Consider the following 25762-nt stretch of genomic DNA (forward strand, 5'->3'; position numbering starts at 1 on the left):
AATAAAGAGTACATAATTTCACGGTTTCAATCGGATTATTATAATTTTTTCGTACCTAGTGCTATTCCCGGTAAATCTAAACAGTAAATTGTAAATTAAAATTTAATTCAGCCCCATCACTTTAAAATTTCTATTAATACCACTAACATGAACTTTACTTATATTCAAACTACAGCTTAGTTAGTACAAAGTCCATGAAACTGGGCATTAAATGGCGTATCAAGCCGAATTGCACTCTTCCCTAGCCCCTCCCGTAGGGCGTGCGCAGAAGAGTATTATATTAGCTCGGCCACGCATGAGCTTCCCTATATACGTACGTACGCAGCCTCGAGAAAGTCGCTTATACGCTCGAACGCTGACAAGAAGCAGCGCCAGCGCGGATCAAATCCTGACTCGGGAAGAATGCGAAGAGGAAATATTTGCTATTCTATAAAAATAACAGGAAGAATATAAAGTTAAAAAGAATCATGAGGAAATTGAATGAATAAATGCGTTCACTAATGAACAAAGAATTACATCAGTATTGACTGCAGTGAGTGTCAAAGAGCGCATTTTTCTCATCCGTCCGTCCGTCCGTGAAGTCACGAACGAACGGATGGACAGATATGACGAGCACAATAGCGCATTTTTTCCCATAAATGAGAAAATGCGCTAAAAAGCAATGTCACTTTTGTATGTACATAAATTTAAACGTTACGCCGTTGTACATTAAATAATGCTTGTAGGCGAATTTTTCAATGCCAATTGGAGTTCCCGGCACATTCCAGTATATGAAGAAATAAAGAATATCTTCAATCAAGGCTTTCTTGACCCCGACTTAAGTAACTCAAACTGATACTAATTTAAAAAGCGTTAAATTGCCGATTACTAAAGCCACGTTGTGTAGAAGAAACCTGCCCTTCAGTCTATTTAACGTAAATTTCTCAGAGATGAAAGTATTCCTGATCCTTCATCTTCAGCAACAAGCTACATTTTTTATGCAGTTTTAATGTTGTCAAATAAATTTTAAATGAAAGTCATGAATTATAAATTATTGTAGACCAATTCATCCATGACCAATTATTGTAGATTATTTTGACGCAGGTTATTGTAGATTATTGTAGATTATTGTAGATTATTCTGACGCAAATTATTGTAGACCAATTCATGGACAGTCAGTCTAAATTAGCCGAGAGATCGCGCGACATTCAGGCCGCAGCGTCGCGCAGAGCACGAAACTGAATAAATTCTTTAATGAACACGCAGACTTCATTTTCAGTTACTCTTTTCCAGTGAGTGCTGCTAATTCTTAATAATTTATCGGAATAAAATTATTTTAACAAGCGACACGACTCCTATTTGTTTATTTTTCCGAGTAAAATTGAATCTTTCCAATTAAAAAGCTAGATATTATCTGCCCTTTTCTTGGTGTAATACGAGCATTAATGATAGAATAATTTTAGGATGAATAATTATTATTCACACATTCCTCATTGAGATGATTTCAATTTTTCAATTTTGATCAATTTGTTTCGTTGTTCTTTATTAAAATTCGGACGCCTAATTTTTATCATAAAATATATATTGCAGGAGATGTCTTCGAGGATGCGGGTAGATAAGTCACATGTTATTATCAAGGTGGACTATTATATATTAATTGTTAATTAGCGTTCCCACTCGATCACATAAAGTTCAATAGGTGAATATTTTCTCAACTGTTATAGAAATATGTATATCTATCCTGGCAAGCTTCTTAAGTTCCGCTTTGGCTAACAGTGAGAGAAACTGAACATCAATCTTATATATATTTAAACATATACTATACACTTCAATATTTTCAAAGCAATATTTAGAATAATGAAAAAATTTAAATTCACAAAACAATTTTCGTGTCATATTGCTCCATCAATAAAAATTTTAATAGCCTTAGAAATTTAGTTTCACAATATTTTTCACATAATATTTTTAATTTGCTACCCAGTATATATAATAAATAGCATCAATATCACTTTCTATTTAGCCTCCCCAGATGACGAACATGAGGATTGTTCAGTGCACTCATCATCAGTTGGCTGAGTAAACACAGAGACCTCAATACCGCACGTCTTATTTCTGACTGCCGCGGCTGAAAATGAATGATGTTCGCAGCCAGCTCATTCATATCATGCATTGGCTCATTCATATCATGCATTGGCTCATTCATATCATGCAGTGACTAATTCATATCATGCATTGGCTCATTCATATCATGCAGTGGCTCATTCATATCATGCAGTGACTAATTCATATCATGCATTGGCTCATTCATATCATGCAGTGGCTCATTCATATCGTGCAGTGGCTCATTCATATCATGCATTGGCTCATTCATATCATAGGTGAATAACTCGACACAGATGCCTAGCTACTACTTCTTTCATGACTCATGAATCTCACGACTCTCCAAGAATTAAATATTCGTTCATTTTCACTGTCAAGGTTTCTACATTTTAAAAAATTTCAACGAACATTTTATTTATGCAACCTCAATGCCGTAATAAACCCTGATGCTCCAAAAATTGAATCTCTACTTGTTTGATATGTAAAAGATGTTAATAATGCAGTCAACTCCTTTTATGCATTCATAATCAATGAGCATACTTTTTCTAAATTCATATAAAATTGGGAAGTCCACGAGATATTATTTGTCCAGCTAATTAGGTAACTAATTAACTAAGTATTTTAATTTCAACTACGATGGATGCAAAATTCTAAATTTCAATAATCTCATCCATAAGTTCGAATCGAAATGTTAGTATTTAAATTGTTCGTATGTCAGCCATTCAGATCTCAAATAAACTTTGTGGATAAAACTACAATGATGAATTCCTGCAGAATTAAGCCACAATTCACGTACGTAAGAGTTCCATGAGACACACTACAAATTCTTGGTAGATTATTCGGTTTACGATGCATTGCCAGCAGTTTTAAATGAATATAATGTTCGCTTCCGGTTTCCACGGGCGTAAATAGAAATTAAGATTTTGAGATTCAAAAACACAACTTTCAGTCCGATCAAATTAATTTTGTCATATTTTTAAGTGAGTCAATTTTTTAGACGATAGATGCTGTAACTGAGCAATGAACATTTTAACTTTTATTATTCTTACACCGAAGTTACATTATAAATCACACCAACTAAAGCTATGCAGATAATTCATGCCCAAAATTTATTTTTCGACCAAAAGGCCGAAAAATTTTTAGACAAAAAATTATTAGCTTTCAGATGTGCACGAAAATAGAAAGATTTTCAAGATAGCGATAGTACTTTGATTCAAAGAGAAGTAGAGTAGGTAGGAATACAATGATGTCACCATTGTGCAATGTAACACAAGTTAGCGTTTGAGAGAAAGTTATCCACCACAAGAGTATTCAGGAGATGTGCAAATTAAGTTAGCAACACGAATGAAAGTTCTTGAGTTTGCCTGGTAAGCCAATAAAATGTTTGAACAGTTTGTTTATTGTCTGTCACTTTCTCTTGCAAAAGGATAGGAGATTTCTAATAGACATACGCACTCCTCCTCGAATTTACATAAGATTGTTATCAGTTGATATAAATTCATGTAGTTCACTTTTGATACTGCATTTCTGTGAAGTAATTAATGAATTTGATCATTAATAATAATGATACCCTTTCATGAAGTGTGGGCCTCTGTCGACGCAGCTTTGAGAGGCCGCCTCATCGAGATCATATAGCAAAGTTTTATTTCAACCTACGTATTTCAAACCGACTTGAACTTTTGCGTATTGTGCTTGCCACTGCCAGCAAAAACCCTGATTAAGCTTTCCATGCTGAAGTAAGCAATGCAATTTAATTTATATGCACTAATCTGTATTAAGGTTTTTAGAATGAGAATAGTTGTCTCGAATCAACGCATAGTATTTTGGTTATAAATCAAATTTGTCGTATTAGTTACTCTATAATACTTGAAACTATCGAAAGATTACGAATTGCAAGTGCTTTTTTTCTTCGATGGCCGTGTAATCAGTTGTGTGTTAGAATCTGAACAAATATTTCCATTATTTCCACTACGAGAAAAGCAGAATATATTTCACTTGTAACAGAACATATTTCAGTACATGTTTTATGCAGAAGCTTTGGCTATTAAGACCCTCGGAAAGCTATGAATGGCATGCAATCTAAGCTGACTACAATATTTATAGGTCATAAAATGCAAAAAATAATGAGCATAAACTACTTAAAAATAATAGAAGATTGTATCATTAACTCATAAACAATTTTTCAATTTAATAATAATCTGCCGATTGCAGTGTTCCTGACGACTGTTATTCATGAAATACTGTATATTTGAATTGTATTCAATACCGATCATCGGTGTAGCCGCTTAAAAATGGCTCGACTGTTTAGTAATGAGACGAATGAATGAAATCTTGTGACTGAAGAAGAGAAGGCTGAATGCATAGTAGGTAGGGGAGGGGGTCGAGATGGGGAGGGAGGGGGAAGGTGAGATGGGGAAGGGAGGGGAACAAATCGAGGTCAGGGAAAGACTGCGCCGAGCCATCAAAAACCGAGACCCGGAAACTGGATGCGGTCTTCCGAGAGAGAGAGTGGGAGTGTGAGGGTGTGGGGTGACGGGGGGATGGGTGTGATAGGCGGGGAGTGGTGTGAGGGGAGTGGTACAAGTGGAGTTCTGTGAGGGGATTGGTATGAGGGAGTGGTATGTGAGAAGTGGAATGAGGGGAGTGGTATGTGAGAAATGGTATGAGGGGAGTGGTATGTGAGGAGTGGTATGAGGGGAGTGGTATGTGAGGAGTGGTATGAAGGGAGTAGTGTGTGGGGAGTGGTGTGAGTGCTGTAAAATAAAAGGATGGGTGTGAGGGGAGTGGCATGAGGGTGTGGTATGAGGAGAGTGGTACGAGTGGAGTGGTGTGAAGGGAGTGGAATGTGGGTAGTTGTACACGCAGAGTGGTATGAGGAGTGCGACGTAGCGTTTGGCATTCGATATAAGAAACTCAAGCACGGAAACCATCAACAGAATTCAATAAGAATGTAAATGTGTTAGCTAAGCCTAAAATCAATGTAAATATATAATATACGTAAAACGTAAAAAAGATATTTTACGTTTTTGCGATAATAAATACGTAAAAATAGATATTTTTACGATTCAAATATTCAAGTGCAATATGTTATATACGACTTAATTATCTAAACAATGACTTCAGTAAATAAATGGTGTATATTTCAGACATCAGAGTCCGATGCTACTCTGCAAGTCTAAATAATTTTATTAAATGAAAGCAGCAGTATTTGAAGTTTGAAACTGTAACGCCATATGGCGCATCCATTCACCATCATCCAATTGACGGCACTTTATATATTTATATTGACCCCTACTCTAATATTTATTAGAGTAGGGGTCAAATTGTACTGATGCGTCGCCGATAACTCATTCTTCCTTGCACTACTATCTCCTCATGCAATTGCTATTTTATGAGCTAATCAGTTTTTTGCGTTCGGTTCGTTCTGCCTGACACCAGCTGGTCCTTTTTACTCAGCTCTCACAACGAGCCCATATGGTCGTAAATCTGATCATTTGGACCTAAAAACGGCTAATGAAAATTAAGAGAGAAATCGTCTTCAATTTTAGTGAATCATTAGTGTGAAATTTATTCTCGCAACCTGTGCCGGATTGTGGGCATTGTTCCGATGCTGGAGTTGCATTGCAATTTGAATAGGTCATGGGCCTATTTCTTCAGTGCCAACAATTCTATTCTATTGTATGACTTGTACAAGAAGGTCTGCACACCCAGAAGAAATTAGGGTAATTTTTGACAAGCGAAAGACATGTCCATGAGTGTTGTGAGACCTTATCATGCTTAATTAACATATTTCCAAGTCACCTACCAATCAATATTTTGAATTTCAAGGTTAGGAGACTGTCTTTTCATAAGGTTTAATCATCGTTGACCATATTCTTTAATTGGTAGTTTTGACACATATTGTAAGATTTACAATTCTCAACAGATATACGGGGCACACGAGTCAGTCTGTATCGCGCCGCTACTGGCCAAAACTATAATCTTCATCAGACGTTTACGGTTATTATTCCATAGTTATTGACTCGGTCACATCTAGCAAAAAATTCACAGTTTTTGACAGGTATGCGCGGTCACTTTACACGGCCCTGTCATTAGCGACAGTCCGGGCGGTCACGGCCCGTTACCAACACGTGACAGACGCCGCACGGCGAACGTGACCACCGCACAGCAAGCTTCTCAAACGACCTCGCCGGAGCCGACAAACTCCCCCAATTTCTGCATGAAATCCGTTCCCTATACGCACGAAATTAATTCTTATTTTCATGCCCTTGTGTTAAGTTTAGGACGTCCTGGTCTATGGTCAACCTGATATGGTCTATGGTCACCCTGGTCTATGGCCGCCTTCGTCTTCCGCTGTATTCAAGCCGTCGCTAGCCAGCTCGCCTCACCACCGGGGCCCGAAGGTAACTTTGAATGCGGCCACCGCGCATCTGCCCCCAAATGAGCCGACTGATGCCCTCTTTTGCGTCAGCCGATGCCCAAATTTAAGCCAGCTGATAGAAAATGCATGGTGTTGCTTGCCACTTGCTGAGGGTAGTGGCACATAACCTGACCATCCGGGATATTGCTCAAAAAAGCATTCAGTGTCGTCTTTTGAACGTAGCACGAGTGAACTCTCCGTCCCCCTCGCAGCTCCTACAGCAAGGCATTGAACAACTTATATAGGACCTGCCATGGTAATAAAGTGAACTCTTCGCGAAGAATCTAAATCCTGCAGTTGCGTAGACAAACTCCGTGAACAAAATTACAGTATCGGCATCACTGATCATAATGATAGTCAGTCAATCAGTGGCATCCTGTTGCGTGTCTGAGTGGCTGATTGGGGGTGAAATCGAAAGAATGTTTCTTGATGGAAGGAGTAATGCATTGTGGAATTTTTTTCAACATTAAAATGTATCAGAATAATGGAGACCAAGGCATTATAAATTACGAAAATTTGTATGGTTTACATTCATCCTTTTGTTTATAATGTGAATTAGTAGAATATTTCAATTTGCTAGGATGAAACGAATCTGGTCTTCCTTGGTCAGAGGATGTAGAGTTCTAGTGAGAAGGAACAATTGCGTTTCAATCTATTAAGGAACAAGCAACGCGCGTCTAAAAGGATTTAACAATTAGACATATAAGCTTGATTATTTCGATAAGAAGCTAAAATCACTTGTGTATTTTTGAAGAATGGACGAACGAAATGGATGTCCTCTTCTCCCTCACCTGCGGCGAATAAAATTGTTCAATTTCCCGAGCTTAATTAAGATTTAGCCCGTTTGCTAATGGGAAGCAGAGTTTCTTACATACATTCAGCCATTGTGCAGCTTCAAAATGAATGCTGTTTCTCATGACATCAAATTCATTAGGAATCAAAATAAAACTCACTCGACAGTGAAAGCAAATTGACTGGTGCACCTGCACAGAATACTCAAAAAGAGCGCGACGAACGATTTCAAAACGAAATAGGTGGAAGTTTTCTCGCAAAAAGAAACAGATTGATTTGAAAAACTATGAAAGCTTGCAGTGGATTGAATTTCGCCCATTTTATATGAAATTCTGCACACTAGAATTCGTCCTGGCGCGGGTGGGGGGGTTGAGCTCTAATGGCAGAAATGGATTGGAAAAAAAGCTCTAATGGAAAAATAATTGGAATATTGGAGTCGCGGGCCAATTTTCAATTTCTGCCATTAGACTAGATTAGATTAGATCAAAATGAATGAATTAGATCCAAATTAGATATTGGAGTCGCGAGCCAATCAATTTAAATTGGTTAATGATAATATGAAATTACGAAATGGTAGATGGGGTATCTACATTTTTATTGTATTCACTTCTGGAAGGCCATGATATGTGGTTGGTAAATCTCCACTGCAATTTTGACAATCTCCACTGCTAATTACTCATAAATAAGCAACCAATCTTTCAGAATTATCCTTTTTGAAGAGCAAACCTTACGGTTTTAAATCTATCAATAATTACTGATTGTTCTTCGTCTTAAAAAAATCATTAGTGCACTACGAAATGAATGTTAACTAAGCAATTTTGGCAAACGCCTTTTCGCTTTTTTTTTAATTCCAATTCATTGGGGAGACGTAACTGTCAATCACTTTCTCGGCGACTGAAGAAGTCGAGTTTCAAGCACAACGATTGCTTTCTTCACTAATTTTTACCGGACTTTGTCATTCTAAGAACTTTGTTGTTGCCGATGAACTAGGATGACAAGCAGTGACTTGAAGCTGTCAATCCGTCGCAGTTTTGTTGGCTGCCAGAATCATCCAGCAACAACTGACTGCGTGATTGTGCGTTTGTGCATGCGTTATCTAGTGCAGGGTCGACCTTTATCACTCCTGTGAATACGGCGATATAATGACTTGCACTTTTCTCCGAACTCGGTGTCCTCATCACAGAGCCAAATCATAACCAGTACAACATTATTGCCAAATATATACCCATAAAGACTGTTCGAAAACGTCTCAGGTCCGTCTTAGAACGTCTTGCACAGTATCAAGCGGAGCCTTTGCAGAAAAAAATTCCCACAAATTTTGGCTCTAATTTTGAGAAATAATATTCATGATAATTATAATTTTCTAACAATTCACAATTATCAAACTAATTCGAAATATTTTCTGCGATCGATTAATGTAAGTATACTCATTAATGTAATTTAAGCATTGAGGCTGAGAGATGCACTCAGTTTCACGCGCACGATCTAAAATAATATCTTGCAACTTCCTTGAGTCTTCAGTTCATCATATTATTCATTTTCCGTCATGACATCGTACATGCCGTCAAGTTAGTTCTTGCCGTTCGACTGTAAAGCTTACATGGCGAACTGGTTTTTAATTATGTTATGCCACACACGGCAGTCGCCCATATCTTGGCCAACGCCACGTTTTTGTTGGGTAACTATAGGCAGACTCGAGTATCGCCTCCATTCCACAATCCGCATATTAGGACCACAAATCCGGTCGAAGTTACGTGGAGTGTTCAGTCAGACTCCATCCTTTAGGATAAAATGCTTGTTTTTCGACAGGCTCGCGATGCCTGCCATACAAGCGAATACATAAGATAGCATTATTCAGACATGACATAGGTGGAATAGAAGAAAATATGCCGGAAGCATCAATCCTTCGTTATATTTTATAATAGATGAGACCATCCACGAAGGGAATTTCCAGATTTGTGATTAAAAAAGAGACAATTTTCAACTTTCGGTGTAAATTCAGGACGATATCGAGACAAGACGTCCCGAACAATATAGGAGCTATTCAATGTCTCGATACTTGCATCTTTTCCACGTTACATGATGATACCGTAACAATAGTCAAGGAAACAGCGTGACCGGGGACTAGGAAGTCCCGAAATCATCATAAGTTCATAAGGTACAACTATATTAATTTAGAAATTGAACTAAAATACCAACTATTCTAAATTCACAGTGTTTACACTTACTCAAGAACAAAACATTTTAAAATAAAAAAGTATTTATTCGGTAGCAACACTGATATCCAAACAGCTATCGAAAAATTATTTTTAATTCATCATTAAAAAATAATACTTCAACTTATCAGAACCAGGAAACAGTGACACGAGGAACATGCTAGTTCTCAATCTTATTTTTGAGTTTAAATAATGATGAAAATAATTATTTGCACATACACAAGACAAGTGTGATGAATAGATAGGAGGGTTGTGCTGCCCGCCTCAGTAAGTAAGATGGGATAGGGCACACCGTAAGGTACAAATTAGCACAACTGGCTCAATATTTAGGCTAGAACGCATGCCCGTCCACACCAGTTTTTTTCGAGGTATTTGTACAGAAGTGGGTCATGGATCTCAATGATATGCAACCTACGTAGGATAAAAGCAGAAATGTTTGGAACCTTTCAAGCAGGTCGAATTTTCACGATATTGAATAAATTTTCAAATGCGAGAAAAGTAATTTTTAAGAGGCTGCGTCTTTTATTCAAATCAGGTAAAAAAATGAAATGGACGCATTTTCCTTGTTTCAATATGATGCATTTACCGGTATGGAAATGAATGCATTAATTAAAAAATTGCTTGCTTTTATACAAGATGAATAAAGTTCTTTTGGTGTACTACCTATTTTTACATCGTTGACCTTCATGCTCAGATATCAAAAGAGATTGAATATTGAAGAAATAAGCGCAATATAAAGTTAATTCAAGACGATTTTCGATGTAATACCTTTATCATTATAATAGTAAGATTTCTGAGATGAAAAATAGGAGAACCCAAAATTTTACCGATGCTATTAACGCAAACACATCGAAAATATTTGAAGACCAGTTCTTAAGTTGCCCCATACAAAATTACTAGAATACGTAAGAAAATTTCATTCTTTCATTTAAAATTTTCACGAGCCTGATTAGTGACAGAATGATTAGTGATGGCAAGCTATTTCATAACAAACGGAATGATCAATCGAACGCCTGTGCAAATAAATAATAATATAGACTGTATGTTCTACAACATTCCGCAGATTTGAAGAAAAATTCCTGTCTATTTCATATTTTAAACGATCGTGAGCCGGTACGAACAAATTTGAAAGAACTGTTGTTGATACTTTTTTGACTGCATAATTCGCTGAACTGTATTCACTAAACTGTAATAACTGTATTCACTAAACTGTAACAAATAACTGTGTTGATTTTTCTCGGCTGTATAATTGACCGTTTGATTCACTAAAGAATAGAAGGGTTTCCTCCAACCGCAATTCGATTTTTCAAATTAGAACCTTACTGTCAAAATTGATATACTGTAGTTATCGTAACTCGATATACTCGAGCATAATTTTTTATCATAATAAAGACTTCACGAAATGTGTTAGAATTATGTTTTTACTTGCCACTCTCGGCATAAGACGGATGACATAACAATTACGACGATCCATGCAGTTACCGCAACCCAGTAACAGAATGGCCCGTAGCCAGCAATAAAAAACACATGTCCGTATAGCAGCAGCACAAACTGGTGAACCGCACCAGAAAAACTAGCACAAGACACGAGCTATATAACCTCAAGACCTGCTGACCAACACGGCGCTGAAATTTTGTAACCGCAGCTCCATTTCCCACTGCAGGCGCAACCGAGCGACCGCTCATCGTCATGTTCGGTGAATAGGCGTACTGAGGGCGAACTTAGGCGTACTGAGGCCGAACTTAGGCGTACTGTGGCCGAACATAGGCGTGCGGAAGCTGAACTAAAGAGTACAAAAGCCGATCTTAGGCGTACCGAGGCCGAACTTCGGCGTACTGAGTCCGAACTTAGGCGTACTGAGGCCGAACTTAGGAGCACTGAAGTCGAACTTAGGCGTCCTGAGGCCGAATTTAGGCGTAATGGGGCCGAACTTACGCGTACTGGTGCCAAACGTAGGCGTACTTGGGCCGAACTTATAGGCGTACTGGGGCCGAACTTAGGCGTGCTGGATCCGAACTTAGGACCACTGAGGCCAAACTTAGGCGCACTAAGGCCAGCATCGGTGGCACGATGTGCGACAAACTAAAATTCATTCATCGTTCTTTTGTAGGCAAAGGGTTTTATTATTTCTAAATAAATTTACTAGAAATATGAGCATTCAGAGCAATTTAGACATTCTCTCTTTGCTTTAGGTAGGTGCATAAGATGAAGTTGCTCGATTGTATTACTTTGAAACTTGGTCTGGTTGCAAGCTTGTCTCATGTAGCAGGATAAATGGCTGCTGGATGTCGTAGTAGTTTCCAATTTCTAGAATGTAGTCTAAAAATGAAAAGACTACATTTACTCTACAACTTTCTTTGAAGCAAAATTCAGACAAGCTAATTCTGCCATCTAATACAAATATCTGAAGATAGTTAATTATATAAATTATTTTTCTTATTTTCATTCCCTGAAGAAATGTTCAGGGGGTAAATCTCACGCAAGGGTACGTATTTTCATGATTATCTAAGTAATCACCATGTAATCATCAGCATCCTATAGGACTGAGCGAGGCATGCGGGCATCGTTTCACTTCCTACAACAAAAATCTAATCCCCATCCTGCAGCTGGAGTTATTTTACGCTCTCATATCCTGAAGCTCACTTGATTTCTTCACTTTCCATGCACCTGCAGATGCTGATAAATCACCTCGCGACTAACCTTTGCTACGACATAGCACAATAATCATCGTTATCTCGTTAATGCACGGGACAACAATTCGATGATGGGAAAGAAAAGCGCGAGTGCGCTTCCGCCCCACACTAGTTTCACCTATGGTACGATGCGTTCATTTCAGTTACACGAATTGTTTCAGATTCTGCAGACATCACGAAGTCGTGCAGCCTCTGAACCATCGCTATCTGAGATGAAGTCCGATGAGCCACGTCGGAAAACTCGCACCGAAACATCGCTCTGCTATCAACTTTCGACATGCAACTTTCTCGAGCCATCAACTGACCCCGCCTATGTAAGGCTGTCCCAGCTCCGGTCAGCGCCAAACTTCGCTTAAGAATAGACATCTGTTGAGATTTTGACTATGAAATAAATTAACAGAAGGACATTTTAAGAAACAGACTAAGACTATGTCATAGCTGATCAATGGAAGGTTTAACGCAAGCTTTCAATCTCACTTACGATGAAAACTACATATAGAGAGACGCTGGCAAAATGCTTCGTAAGAAAAAATTTAACTCAGTACTCACTGCAGTGAGTGACAGAGAGCGCATTTTCTCGTCGACGAAAAGGTGAAGTCATGGACGGACAGACGGACATGGCGAGCACAATAGTGAATTTTTTCCATAAATGAGAAAATGCGCTAAAAATAGATGCGGCAGGCTATGCTCTAGATTCCAAATTCTTGCCATCAAAAGGTGTCATGATAATTTTTATTATTCGACTAATTATTCATATCATCTAAGCATTTTGAAGTTACTGATTGGTAAAGATTCTCTATCTCAACTAGATTTTCTTCGGCATCAAAAAGATAACTTTTCCGACTTGGTTCTGTAAATTATGTTGCTTTCCGCGCAGTTTCTGTTTTCGAAATGTGCCAAGTGCAGAAATTATTTCACGGAATCAATTTCTGGCTCTAATTTTACTATCAAGATGAATTGTTTTTGATACCGGAAATGTCAGGAAATTATTTTTCAAAAAACGCCTTTACATTCACCTCAAAAAGAAGTTCGAAATTTATCATATAAGTCACATATTAAAGAATATAAATGTAACTCTGATTTTTCTTCTGCGATTTATGCATGAACAGATGATGTACAGAGTCAAATAAACCTTAGATTGACTATTGTTATCCTATAATGAAACTGGCCTGGACATCGTTAACTAATGGTGAATAATACGGCGATCATTCCAGCGGCCACAGTGAAGCCTAATGATCGTCCGCTCTCGACAGCATCGGTGGCAGTGAGAGTCGCCCGACGACAGTCTGCGAGCAAGCATTATTAATGTCTGCCTGCTGGAGGCTCTCGTGGTAACACTCTCTTTTTAGTCCTAGTTCTTCCCGAGTGCAGATTCAATGCAGAACAAACATCAACAACAAATAAAGTGCATATTTAAAAAGTGGACACAATTAACTGTAGTAGGCATATATTTGTGCTGCATAATTTCGGTTTTGGATACGTTCTCACATTGTCAAAATGAATGACAATTTTATAATAAAAAAAAAAAAATCGTGCCACAGCCATTCAGCTACTCAATTAAATAGACAAGTGATTTATGTAGCAAACTAAATGTGTAACAGAACGCTCGTAGTCAAATGAAACAGATCAATGTAGCGACACACCATATTTATTACTTTCTAGGTTGAGAGGCAAATTATAGCAGCGAAGAGCATACCGCTGCTCCACATATATACGCGCGCCGCGGAAGTTTATTGCGCTTGGGCCGGAATGTTGCGTATACCGCACGTCTGTTGTGAGTGTACAAGCGCGGTGAGCGGAGTGTGCTCTATGTAGGTCGGAAGACGACTCCTAAAAGAAAGGAAACCTAAAATGCGGAACACCACGTGCCGACTATGCCGGTAATGTAGGCCGGGTTTACAGGTGCGAACTGCAGCTGAACTGCATATTTATGCAGAAAAATAATATAATTGAAATGTGAAACGCGCGCGGGAATGAAAACACGGACAAAATACTTTTTCTTCCAGCACTACACTCAAGGAACGTTGACATTATATCTTCAATGCAGATGGATAATTATTCCATAAAAATATTTTCAGTATTCAAAAAAATATTGGCTTTATCTTTTCAATTAAGTTGTTTGTGTTATTCTAAATACTTAGAATTCATCCAGATTTTGATAAGTCGGTCAGTTATTAAATCTAAGGAGCCTCATAACAATCATACGCACCGTTCATGTACACCTGGCTTAGGCTGGCTAAGTGCATTCCTTGACATGTGTTGCTATTTGTGCTTTAATGTCGATATAAATGTTGAACCGTTAGCTTACGTCAAGAATAGTTGACAGATCGCTAATCCACGTCTTATAGCCTAAAAAATAGTGGACTAGCCTAATACAAATCATTAAACTACGAGCCTGCGTCAAGAATGGATGTTAATTAGTGATTCCAAATCATTATGCATTAGCGTGCATCATTGATAGCTGAAAACTCGCTGATCCTTAAAAGATTAGTGAAGCGATCATTTTAAATGCAAGAGTCATTCAATACCTGCATGGTCTCATATCTCAATCTCATATGAGGGAGCGACACAAAACAAATATTCAGAAACGATCGAGTGATGCAGGAAATTTCATATTAATTTTGTTATTCTCCTTTCTATAATCCACATAATTTTGTTCATTAACTAAATTGTTAAATTTCATGATGCATCTCATGAACGATGTTTGATATTATGTTAGTAAAGTTTAAATAATGTATTGCAAATTCTGGATTTACTTTTCATATAATGCGTCTTGCTTTGTGTGAGTAATTCTATTCGGACAGCTTAGGAGTGTGTTCTCACAATTATATACATGGACAGTCTAATGGGAAGCCACGTATATAATTGTGAGTATATATTTATGAGTATATAACAGTGATCATATAACTATATGTATATAATTATGAGTATTTAACTATAAATATATTATTCTGAGTACAATTGTGAGTATATAACTATAGGTATATAATTGTTAGTATATAATTCTAAGTATATAATTGCAGGTATATAACTATAAGTATATAATTGACGGTATATAATTATAAGTATATAAATGTGAGTATATAACTATAGTTACTGTATATAATATTGAGGTTATAATTGTATGCATATAACTATAGGTATGTAACTATGAGTATATAATTGTGAGTATATAAGTATAAATATATCATTGTGAGTATATAACTATAAGTATATAATTGCAGGTATATAACTATAAGTATATAATTGTGAGTTCCTTATAGGACAGCCAAATAGTTCGTCAGTCTCACGGACAAGGTCAAGTAAGCCGGAGGTACGCACGAGCGGCCGGGAAAGCGACGCTCACAACGTCTGCTTTCTTCTCAGCTTACGACCAACAATGCGGCAGTTTCTCTGGAGAATTGGTGCTTCTTACGTGATGTAAGCATCTGGAACCATTGACGACTCACATCTGACTTCCAGGCTTAAAAAATTATCGTCCACCAGTCATTGCCTAACCCAGTTTTGTAAATAATCTCCATGTTCTTTAACTTAATTTTAAGGTCGCGGTCGTAGTGTAGAAATTATACGTAGTGTAGAATTATACGTAGTCATTATACGAATTAATTCCGAATAACGTTGAGTAAAATGCACGAAAAAAGTCTAAGTATCTAACCAATACGAATGATATCTGTGTATCCGTCCAACGTAAAGAGGCGTTGTAACAAATGTAACAAATTATTAGAGACGCAATCACCTCCTGTTCAGCGGCTGTCGAAAATTTATTTGTTGGCCAATGCGTATTTGTAGCAACAATGAACTAAATTATATTTAGTTCTTTTTTACTTTTTGTTCAAAGGAGAAGCATTCGTCCTTAACAGCAGTCAAGCTTATAATCCTCTGTCTAGGGCACTGCCGTCAAGGGTCAGCATACAGAAAATACGATAACCGAAGTGAGAATTCTAAATAACCATTTTAGAAAAAGGATTTCAAACCTTCAGGCAAGACTACTTATTTGAAGATCATGCGACAAGCCTAGTTCCTGACATACCCTCAGCCGATTGCCTGCCCGAGGGTCGCGACCTAATACCACGACCTAGAGACACCGCGGGAAGGAATGAGAAGAAAGGAAAGAATTTGGCCTCCCTAACCTACGACGACTACTACACACAATGATGAAGACAGGAGTCATGAGGTTTCTGTTGTGCGCGCAATGATTGCAATTGCTAGCGACGTTCTCTTGGGGCGCGAAATCTTGAGCGGGAAAAATAAATAAGGTTTCCGACAGTGCGCCTGATGGCGGAAGAGAAAATCGGGTTCTGTGCGCTTACTCTTCATAAATTAGTACACTGGCGTAATTTAAATTATTTAAATATTAAAAAACGAACCTTATACTGAAATTTCTTGTGGAGGAGATAGATATTTTATTCGAGAGTCTTTATTACAAGTTCAAATACTTTCCTGGACTTTTTGAACCATTGCACATTCACATCCTAGATTTATTCGAACAAATTTTCCTCCTTCCTATACTTTGAATCTCCTTCACACCGGGCAACCAAAAGTTGTCTCCATGTGCAGTATGCACATGCAATTGATTCAAATACCATGGTTTTAATAAAGTGCTTTTAATTGCGCGGAGTGGGCTTCATTTGCTTCCAGTTCCTTCCCTTACAATATATGTCAATTTCATCGCGTATTCTTTCCAGCTCAGATGCCACAGCAAAAATTGAAGGCAGGTTTTTTTTCGGTGAGGCCAAGTTTTTCGAACGCATACTTCAATGTTCAACAGCGAACATTTTGAACACATGGGACGGAAGATAGGGTAAAATTCGTCTCGCCGTGAGGCCAAATAAGATTTAAAATTTTGTCGTTTTGATATATATACATAGGTAGGATTTAATCTTTTAAAATCCATCAAAGGGCCGCTATTCCGTATTTGTGCTCGATGTGATATGCTCGATAGAAATAACTCTCGTTAACTCTTAACGGTCGCCATCAGATAATTATAAGAATCTATTAATCGATACATACCTCAATCCCATATATATATATATATTTTTTTTTTACTTTTGACAATATTATCACATACCTCAATTCCATATATTTATTTTTATTTTTGATAATATTATTGTTATTAGGATTATTAAACGGAACAGGGCTTGCAGCAACGCCGACTGCCAATGAGTTGTTTGCGAGCGATATGCACTCGCATGATCAAATTCATTAATTTGATCGCATGATCAAATTCAAATTCAAAGTCGCATGATCAAATTCAGGGACGGCCGTAACATGGACGACCGTAACAGGGACGGCCGTAACAGGGACGGCCGTAGCAGGGACGGCCGTAGCAGGGACGGCCGTAGCAGGGACGGCCGTAGCAGGGACGGCCGTAGCAGGGACGGCCGTAGCAGGGACGTACCAGTAAGTGGGTCAGACAGACACGGCTGCGAGCAGCCTATGCTTCCGTTGGTTTAGGGTCGCTGGAGGGTCAGAGTGTGCATTGTTCATGCGTTGGCCTAATATCCTTAAAGCGAACAGTTCTGACGCCATATTGAGCTCATTAGGTGGTTATTTAAATGACGCGATGGCTAATAAAAGTGTCAGTAGTGCAATCTTCATCGTTGTACGTATAATTGTGAAATGGATTTGTGATGTATGTAAATGGATTTAAATACTTGTAGCCCAATTGTTGATTGCAAAGAACGCGCTTGCTTCGTAGTTCAGACTGATGCATTCCATAATCAAAGCGTATAATTGGTAGATTATTAGGCAATTAATAATATCTATTTTTATTTCTAGAGCTTTTTTTTCGTATAATCCTGCTGAACCACAGTGTCGAGTGAAGAAATCCACAGATCGATGGTTTGTTCAACGATAGAAGCTAATCACCTTAAATTTATCTGAAAAATTAATTAGTAAAACGTCTTTCATCTGAAATGAATTCATAAGAAATGCAAGTCTTGCGTATAAAACTAGAAGATGACACTCACGTGGACCAACAGCGAGAGGACAGTCAGTAACCCCAGCAGGCGCATTGTGCTGGTCGCCAATCTGCAAACAGAGACGAAATTATTCAAACTTGGAAGTTTCGTTGCGTTTATCAGAAAATTATAACTAAGATAAGACGAATAAACTAACAAAAGTCGTAGGAAATAAATTAATTGTGAAAGTAAAGGCCCTCAAAAAATGAAAAAGTAATCACTACTGGAGAAATTACTTAGAAATGTGATTGGTTTTTATGACATTCTATTTAATTCGAACTTCAAACGGACGTAAAAGTTGAAAACTATAGCCTTTATTTTCATTTTTCATTTCACACTACCCTTCTTAGGATTAAATGCATGGAATTTGAAATACGAATCATATGTTTACATGATAACGTTTTTTTCTTTCTCATTTTACTCCTAACGAAGACAAGGAGAATTTTTTCCCTAACTTTCAATGCCTCGAAGGAAAAATCGTGGTCAACATTTCTTGAGTGAACATGTTTAATTATTTATCCCATAACTCAATGCGAAAAAGCAACTCTCTTCGTCGACTGCAAATTGGCCTAAATTCTGCAATGTTAAGATATTCGGTAACACTCCCCAGCTATAGTTCACAGTTGCTCGTCTGCTTTTTACGACGCTCAGGAAAAACGGAGTTAAAATATTTGATTACAGCAGCTTGCTCTTCTCACATGTCCTACATAATTCAGGTACTATTAATTTCACCACTGTTATTTAGACTATCTTCATTAAACACAGTGAATAGTACTTTTTTAAGCAACAAATCTACAATTATATGCTCAAATTTATCAAGATGATATAAATGTAATAGAATTATGCAACATAATTCATGTATCAGCTACTGATGTCGGGTCAAGTGAGGATGTTGTTTCTGCTGAAATTAATGAACCTTCCGTTCGTGCTGATAAGCATGAAAAAGGCAAATGATCGCTTTCGGCATTGGTCTAGGAAGTGTCTTTCTTTTATTTAAATTTAACATATGTTTATTCAATAAATTTGTAAAGTTTTTACATTGCTTGCCCCCCCTGTAACTCGTGTCAATCAATTTAAAACTAGATATCCGAAATTAATGATCGAGTTTTTACTCGAATCTGTCATATTCAAAGAAGCATTAAATAGTAAAGCAAAACATTTTATTGAGGCTGAGTCTCTGGATAAATTTTTGTTTCGAGACATTTAATAAACGAAATTGGGAACGACTGATATCGAAGATGTTTTCCCCATTTCAGAGGGGTCACGTTTCAAGCTGCATAGGATTTTCATCCTTAGTTTAAAATGAACCTTATTTCTATCTATTGCATCTACATATAAAAGTTCAGTCATAAAACATACGCAGGTTTACGTTTTTGTATCACTACCATGTGACATGTAAGCTATGTACTATAGCTATACCATGCTGGTAGCAGTGGAAAAGTGTCAGCTTTTAAACCGCTGGTATATGAGGTCACATCCAAATAACCTGCTCGAGGCGAACGTCTAGTGCACTGGATAACCTTGGATAATATATGTATATATTAAGCCAAACACAAGTGAGTGTGTTTACATATTAATATTGTTGACATTCTCGTGTTTTTTGTAGCCTTTTTCTACATGAACAAGAGTTCAACATTAAGCCTCCACAACAACATGAAAGCGAGTACAAAATGAAGCCTTGCACATGGATCATGTCGCACCATGCTTCATGTTATGTTTCATGTTGAAACACGGATGAAAAATATTAAATGAGTGTGAGAACTGAAAGCCTTGGTGATGGACTTAAATAGGAAGAAATTAGGTCCGATTGTCAAGCCCAGATGAATTTCTCCGTTCATAAAACGCCTTTGAACATCTTATTTATAAATTGTGGTAAAATAATGGACCTTTACGTTGTGCATGTAGTTATTGCGAAGTTACCATGAAACCAGGGCAAGAAGTTTAGAATAGTTAGTTTAGAAGAAGTTTAGAATTATACTTTTTTGTGCACATGCAGGTGCGGACTCATTCGACAAGAGTCACAAGACCAAAGAAGCCGAAAGCTACAGGGGAAAGTAATTGATGGAAATGACTGTACACGATGGATTTGTGCTATGTCATCTCGCTTGAGAACGCCTGCTTCCGAAGTCAGGAAGGGCATTTAGGGAAAGACTAAAACACAGGTAAACCTTAATTCCGAGCAGGATAGGGAACTTTTATACAATTCGTTTCTCAGAGCGTAAAAATTTTTTATTTTATATTTCAGGAGGAAATATGAAACATTAGAAAACAGTTACCCTTACCCGATAAAAATAGTAGTGAAAAACTGGCTTATTTTGTTAGGAAATACTGATAATTGAACAAAATAAAAATACCGTTAATAACTGAACGAATATAAACACTCGCACATTGTCAGGGTAGCGAAAACGCAAATCAAAATTGAAATATGTATATAGAAAGTGCTCAGTTCAGAATGGATCATTACTTGAGATTAGTTCAAGTTCCCGCTATAAAATATTGATCACTTCACATTAATCGAGAATAACACACATGAGTCAGACTCAGGGAAATATTAGTTCATTATAATTCTTCCTAAAATCACAGTTTACATTTTTCATGCTTTAACATTATATTCAAAATCTTTATTTACTGTTGATATTTTCAGCTTACAATTCTCTACCTAAGGTCCCATTTCGTCATAACCTGAACATTCCAGTATGAGTTCAAGCGCAAATTTGAAGCTCGAGAAATTTCCATGCAATTTTCATTATACGTAACTACGTAAGCAAAGAGACGACTCATATGTGACCGCGAAATGCATATTAAAGCAAATAATGAGGCGCCTCCGTTTCTTGTGACATTGTAACAAAATTTTTTCTCTCGATTTCAAATTCAGAAAGTTATTGATAGGGGAAATATAGCATCAGAACTTTTCCAAACTTGACGACGAAAACATGCGATTAAATTACGATTTATTCGTGTCGAGTATCACGCGTCGCACGACCCAGTTCTCCCGATTATTGTGTGTAAGTCGTGTACAATGCACGTCGTTACGATATGTAAGATTACGTAGAAACATTTCTGTCTAATCAAAAGCTTCAATAGAGGCAGCTTTATATGGGAAAACGTTTCCATTGAAATTGAGAATAGGCTTCAGTTTCAAGCTGCGACGTGGAAACGGCTACCAAACTTAAATACGTTGACACACTTCCCTCTGCTGGTCACACCTCTTCCTAACACTTCTTGTTCCTCTTTGGCACTTCCACTTCTTGTACTTCATTTCTACTTCCTTTGGAGCCCTTTTTTATCCTCCAACGCTTCCACTTCCTCAGTAGCGTTTCTACTTTTAACTGCAATTTAAAATACTGACTTTATTATAGGATTCGTTAACCTATAATTTCCTCAACATAAATGTTTACTATTTTTACTAATCATTATATCACCACGTATGGCGATGGTCAGCTATCACAACTTTTTTTTCGCCAATAACGTAAGAATAGACGTTTAAAAATGCCTATTTCGAGGCAAATAAACATTTGTTCATTCAATCTCTGTCATTACAACAACGATTTTCATACAAATACGGAAAATTATTAGTTTTGGGTCGCTGAGTAGTTAGGATCACTAAGATTTAAGCAGCGAGCTGGCGGTTCAAAGACGAAAATTCTGGCCTAAATCAACCATATCATCGGGTGGTGAGAAATCGGTGACTGTCCAAATTGTTTTAATATAATAATAATCAAATCTGACGTTACCAAATTGTTTTACTAACACAGCAATCAAAGCTGACGGTACCAGAATGTTTTAATACAATTTAAATCGAAGTTGACGGTACCAGATAGTTTTGATGTAATAATAATCAAAGCTGACAAAACCACATTTTTTAATATAATAATAATAACAACTGTCGATACCAGATTGCTTTAATATAATAATAATCAATGATGACACCAACATATAGACCACGACCCTGTTGCTTGCTGCTCACCGCGCGCCGTTACTCCGCGTCCGAAATTTGCGCGGCGGGCGTCGTATGGCGATGACCGCAGCGTCGCGTGCCGGCCGAAGGACGCCTGATTTCTGAACCAGGCTCGCTGAATGCCGGTAACAATCTAGAGCAATGCACTGGACAATTGCTTCACGTTTTACGAGCTCGAACTTCATAAAAATTCTTGTTTACAAATTCTGATTGATGAATTGTCTTTTAATCTCGAACGATGCTTGGATTCTTGATTTGGTTCACGTTTGACGAGCTCGAAGTTCATAAAAATTCTTCTTTGCAAATTCTGATTGAAGAATTGTCTTCTAATCCAGAACGATGATTAAACTTTTCCAAATTTCAATGGAATTCGTCGTTGTTGGAACAAAGAATTACTACCTGCATATAGCTATGTAAAATTTACCGGGTACGAAATGCTCCGTAATGCTGACATAAGCAATTTTCATGCATGATGATGGGTGAGACTAGATAAAAGTTACTACGATAAGCCGAAATCTTTCGAAAATATATTTTCTAAGAAGGTGAAAAAAAATCACCCTGAAATAACTTTTTCCACAATCCAAAATGGACACAAACTACGCACATAAAATGCAAGTGGTCCAATCCAACGACAACGTGGCAATCATTCTTAAAATTTCTTCCAAAATAAAAATAAATTACGTCAAGATCAAGAAATACTATTTGCCATTATTGCATTTTATTTCTTGCAATTTCATCATCAGTTGATAGGCCTAATTAAAAGGATTATGTACGAGATCGCTTATGTTTTGGCCGCTTCTTTTACTTGAACTGTTCGTGACAAAGCTAATAATAATAACAGTTCAGCTTCTACATCACATAATTCATAACAGTCACTTTGAATTTGAAAAATTACCTCGATTTTTTTCAAATAAAACAGACGACAGATGTTGTTATGTTGAAAAATACTCATTTTTTTATCCTGAACCATCGCGGTGCTATCGAACTATTATTATTCAATTATCATAAAAAAAATCCATGACATTCAAGCCAAATGGAAAGATTTACCAGTGCCGTTCTCTTCCATTCGAGTTGAAGACATACCTTTTAATATTACCTTTCATGAGTATTTAGAATCGAAATTATTGATTCGGAAATATCATTTAATAATGAAAATAAAATAATAATTTAATAATGATATTTAATAATGAAAATAAATTTACAGTGCCCACAGATGTCTAGTCGGACCCAATAATTATTTATTCAAAATAAGTGATATGAACTAATTATGAAAATCAAATACAACTTTCTCATCACCATTTCAGTCTCGCTGATCGTTACAACATGTGTGATAAAGGAACCGGAACGAACCGAATGAGGCAGAGAGGAACTAGAAGACGAGATTGTTTTCTGTGTGAGAATGATTTGAACGTCAGTGTCACCCCGCCTGGCTATAGCTAACGATTAGCTAACTTAGTTATGCTGCTTTATGTTTGGAAATACTGAGGAGAATATGTTAAAGCATATCTTTATCAGATTATTAGTAAAATATGTAATATCGTTGCTGCTGTGGTCACAGCTAGTGATTGCTTTATCATTTAACAGCCAAGCAGCGAGAGAGAAAACTTAAGTTGGATGAAGAAGGGAAACATTTGTAAAATTTTTATTCACAGACATGCAATCACTAATATTCTATCGTTATACTGCAATGTAAATTTGAGATCTAGTCGGACAAATTTGATTTGTTCTTAGATTGGTTCCCGTATGTGAAACTAAATTATTTTATAAATACAATAACATGTTCACGACTCTCGAAGTATTTTAACGGCATGTTCATGAGCATTCGAAGTATTCTAACGGCATGTTCACGAGCATTCGAAGTATGAATCGTACACAAGATTCATTGTTTAACATGAAAATGTGCGAACGGAAAAGACCACTGAACTTTCAAATTAGATTCAAATAAATACTCAATTGTTATTAGAGTCAAAGAGATACGTAATTGTTAAACATCTTCACCACAGATTAATTATCGATTTAAATGTTTTATAGGAAACATGGAGTGAAATTTACAAGGCGGCTAACAGTTTGATGTGAAATTACGAATTGTTTTTGGAACTTACATACATTTTTAAAATGAAATTTTTTAAATTGAATTCAAATTTGAAACTGATTCTATTATAGCGTCAACTGAGTACTCCTTTATTCCTTCATTCTGGTCATACGACAAAAAATATATAAATAAATATGCTTATTTATATATAGATTAGTTATTGGTATAAAATCGTATATTAAACTCATTAAACTGTCAAATTCTCAAGGCCTATGAATAATTTTTACAGCAGGATCAAGACATTTACTCAGCTATTAGCGGATCTTGATAGGCTCACCCGTTGCCAATTACCATGCACATCCAGCAACACTTCACAAAACATCAAACCCACCCTGGTCAACGTGCGACAACTAAGCTCCACTGATGTCGAGAGCAAATCACAACACGTGCACGCGACACAGAATCTCTTCACTCAATGAACTGATGTTCGCACTAACACGTCGAGAACCGCGTGGGGGCGGAGCGTCGCGTGACGTCATCGTCAGGTGGCACTGGCACCTCGGGAACTTCATTGGCTGCCGCGTCGGTGACGTTGCGCTAGCTAGGCCACAGTGAATATTGTGTAAATTTCTTGCTTTTCTCATGTTTATATGATAATTTGTGCTGTTGTGTGAGAAATGATATATACCTGTACCGTGAAACACTGGGAATTACCTCGGGAAATCATTTATTCTTTAATTAAGGTAAATGTACATAAATTACGAACAATAGTTTCCGTAATGGTGCAATATCCCTACATTAAATACATTCTATTTTCAAAATATATATTTTATCAGTAATTAGTGAATTATTTAATTACAAATCGATGATAACAATCCATGATCTTCAAAACACCGTCTACTGATTGGCCAAGAAGCTAGAAAAACGTCACAACTTTCTCTGGCCGCAGCAGCAGCAGGAAGAAGGCCCAGCGCAGGCCGCAGCTGCGCGTTCGTAACCTGCATTCCGCGGCGTTTCATTCATGAACTTTTTTGAGCTTCGCTCATAAGCAGAACAAGGCTTTCCAGGCCAGCGATGGTCGGTGAGTTGTATGCGGGAAGGCAGCGCAGGCATCGCCCACTAGCTGTCACGTCAAACAATGCGGAAAACAAGCAGCTTGCGAAGGATTATATGTTATTGTTCTATTGAGAGTAATATCGCCTATGTCGTCTGTGAAGCTTTTTAGCTTATGTAGACATTCACAAGGAAGCATTTAGTATTTTTTTTTATTTTCGATGGTCTCTTGTTATGTATATTTTTGTGTGCTCCTCTGTGAATAACGAATAAAGAATAAAGATTGTTTTGCGTCTTCGCTATACGGAGCATTGCTCCTTTAACGTTCTCAATGAATTATTAGCTAGTAAGGAACAATCGTATATATTTTTAATTGGCTTAATGGTAATTTTAATAATGGATATAGGGAATTCTTTAATAATTTTTAAGAATATCAGGCGATAATTAACTATATAAAAATATATATCTAATACCATATCACGTTGAGATTTGCCTAATTTTAAGGCCGAACTTAGTACTTACGAATAGTGTGCTTTTTGTGAAGCGTTTAAAAATCCTA

At 37.2% G+C, this 25762-nt stretch overlaps 1 protein-coding gene across 1 annotated transcript in view; it reads right to left on the reverse strand.

The window, feature by feature from the left end:
• Positions 1–24612, reverse strand: part of LOC108682082 — a 34335-nt gene extending 9723 nt beyond the window's left edge. The window contains exons 1-2 of the mRNA XM_018171194.1: positions 24542–24612; positions 18170–18230 (exon numbers count right to left, since the gene is read on the reverse strand). Coding sequence (XP_018026683.1) covers positions 18170–18214 — 45 coding nt within the window. The 5' untranslated portion in view covers positions 18215–18230; positions 24542–24612. The remainder of the gene's footprint in view (positions 1–18169; positions 18231–24541) is intronic.
• Positions 24613–25762: the final 1150 nt, after the last annotated feature.

The sequence above is a fragment of the Hyalella azteca genome, unplaced genomic scaffold (genome assembly GCF_000764305.2).
Source record: "Hyalella azteca isolate HAZT.00-mixed unplaced genomic scaffold, Hazt_2.0.2 contig6680, whole genome shotgun sequence".
In the NCBI taxonomy this organism is placed as follows: domain Eukaryota; kingdom Metazoa; phylum Arthropoda; class Malacostraca; order Amphipoda; family Hyalellidae; genus Hyalella; species Hyalella azteca.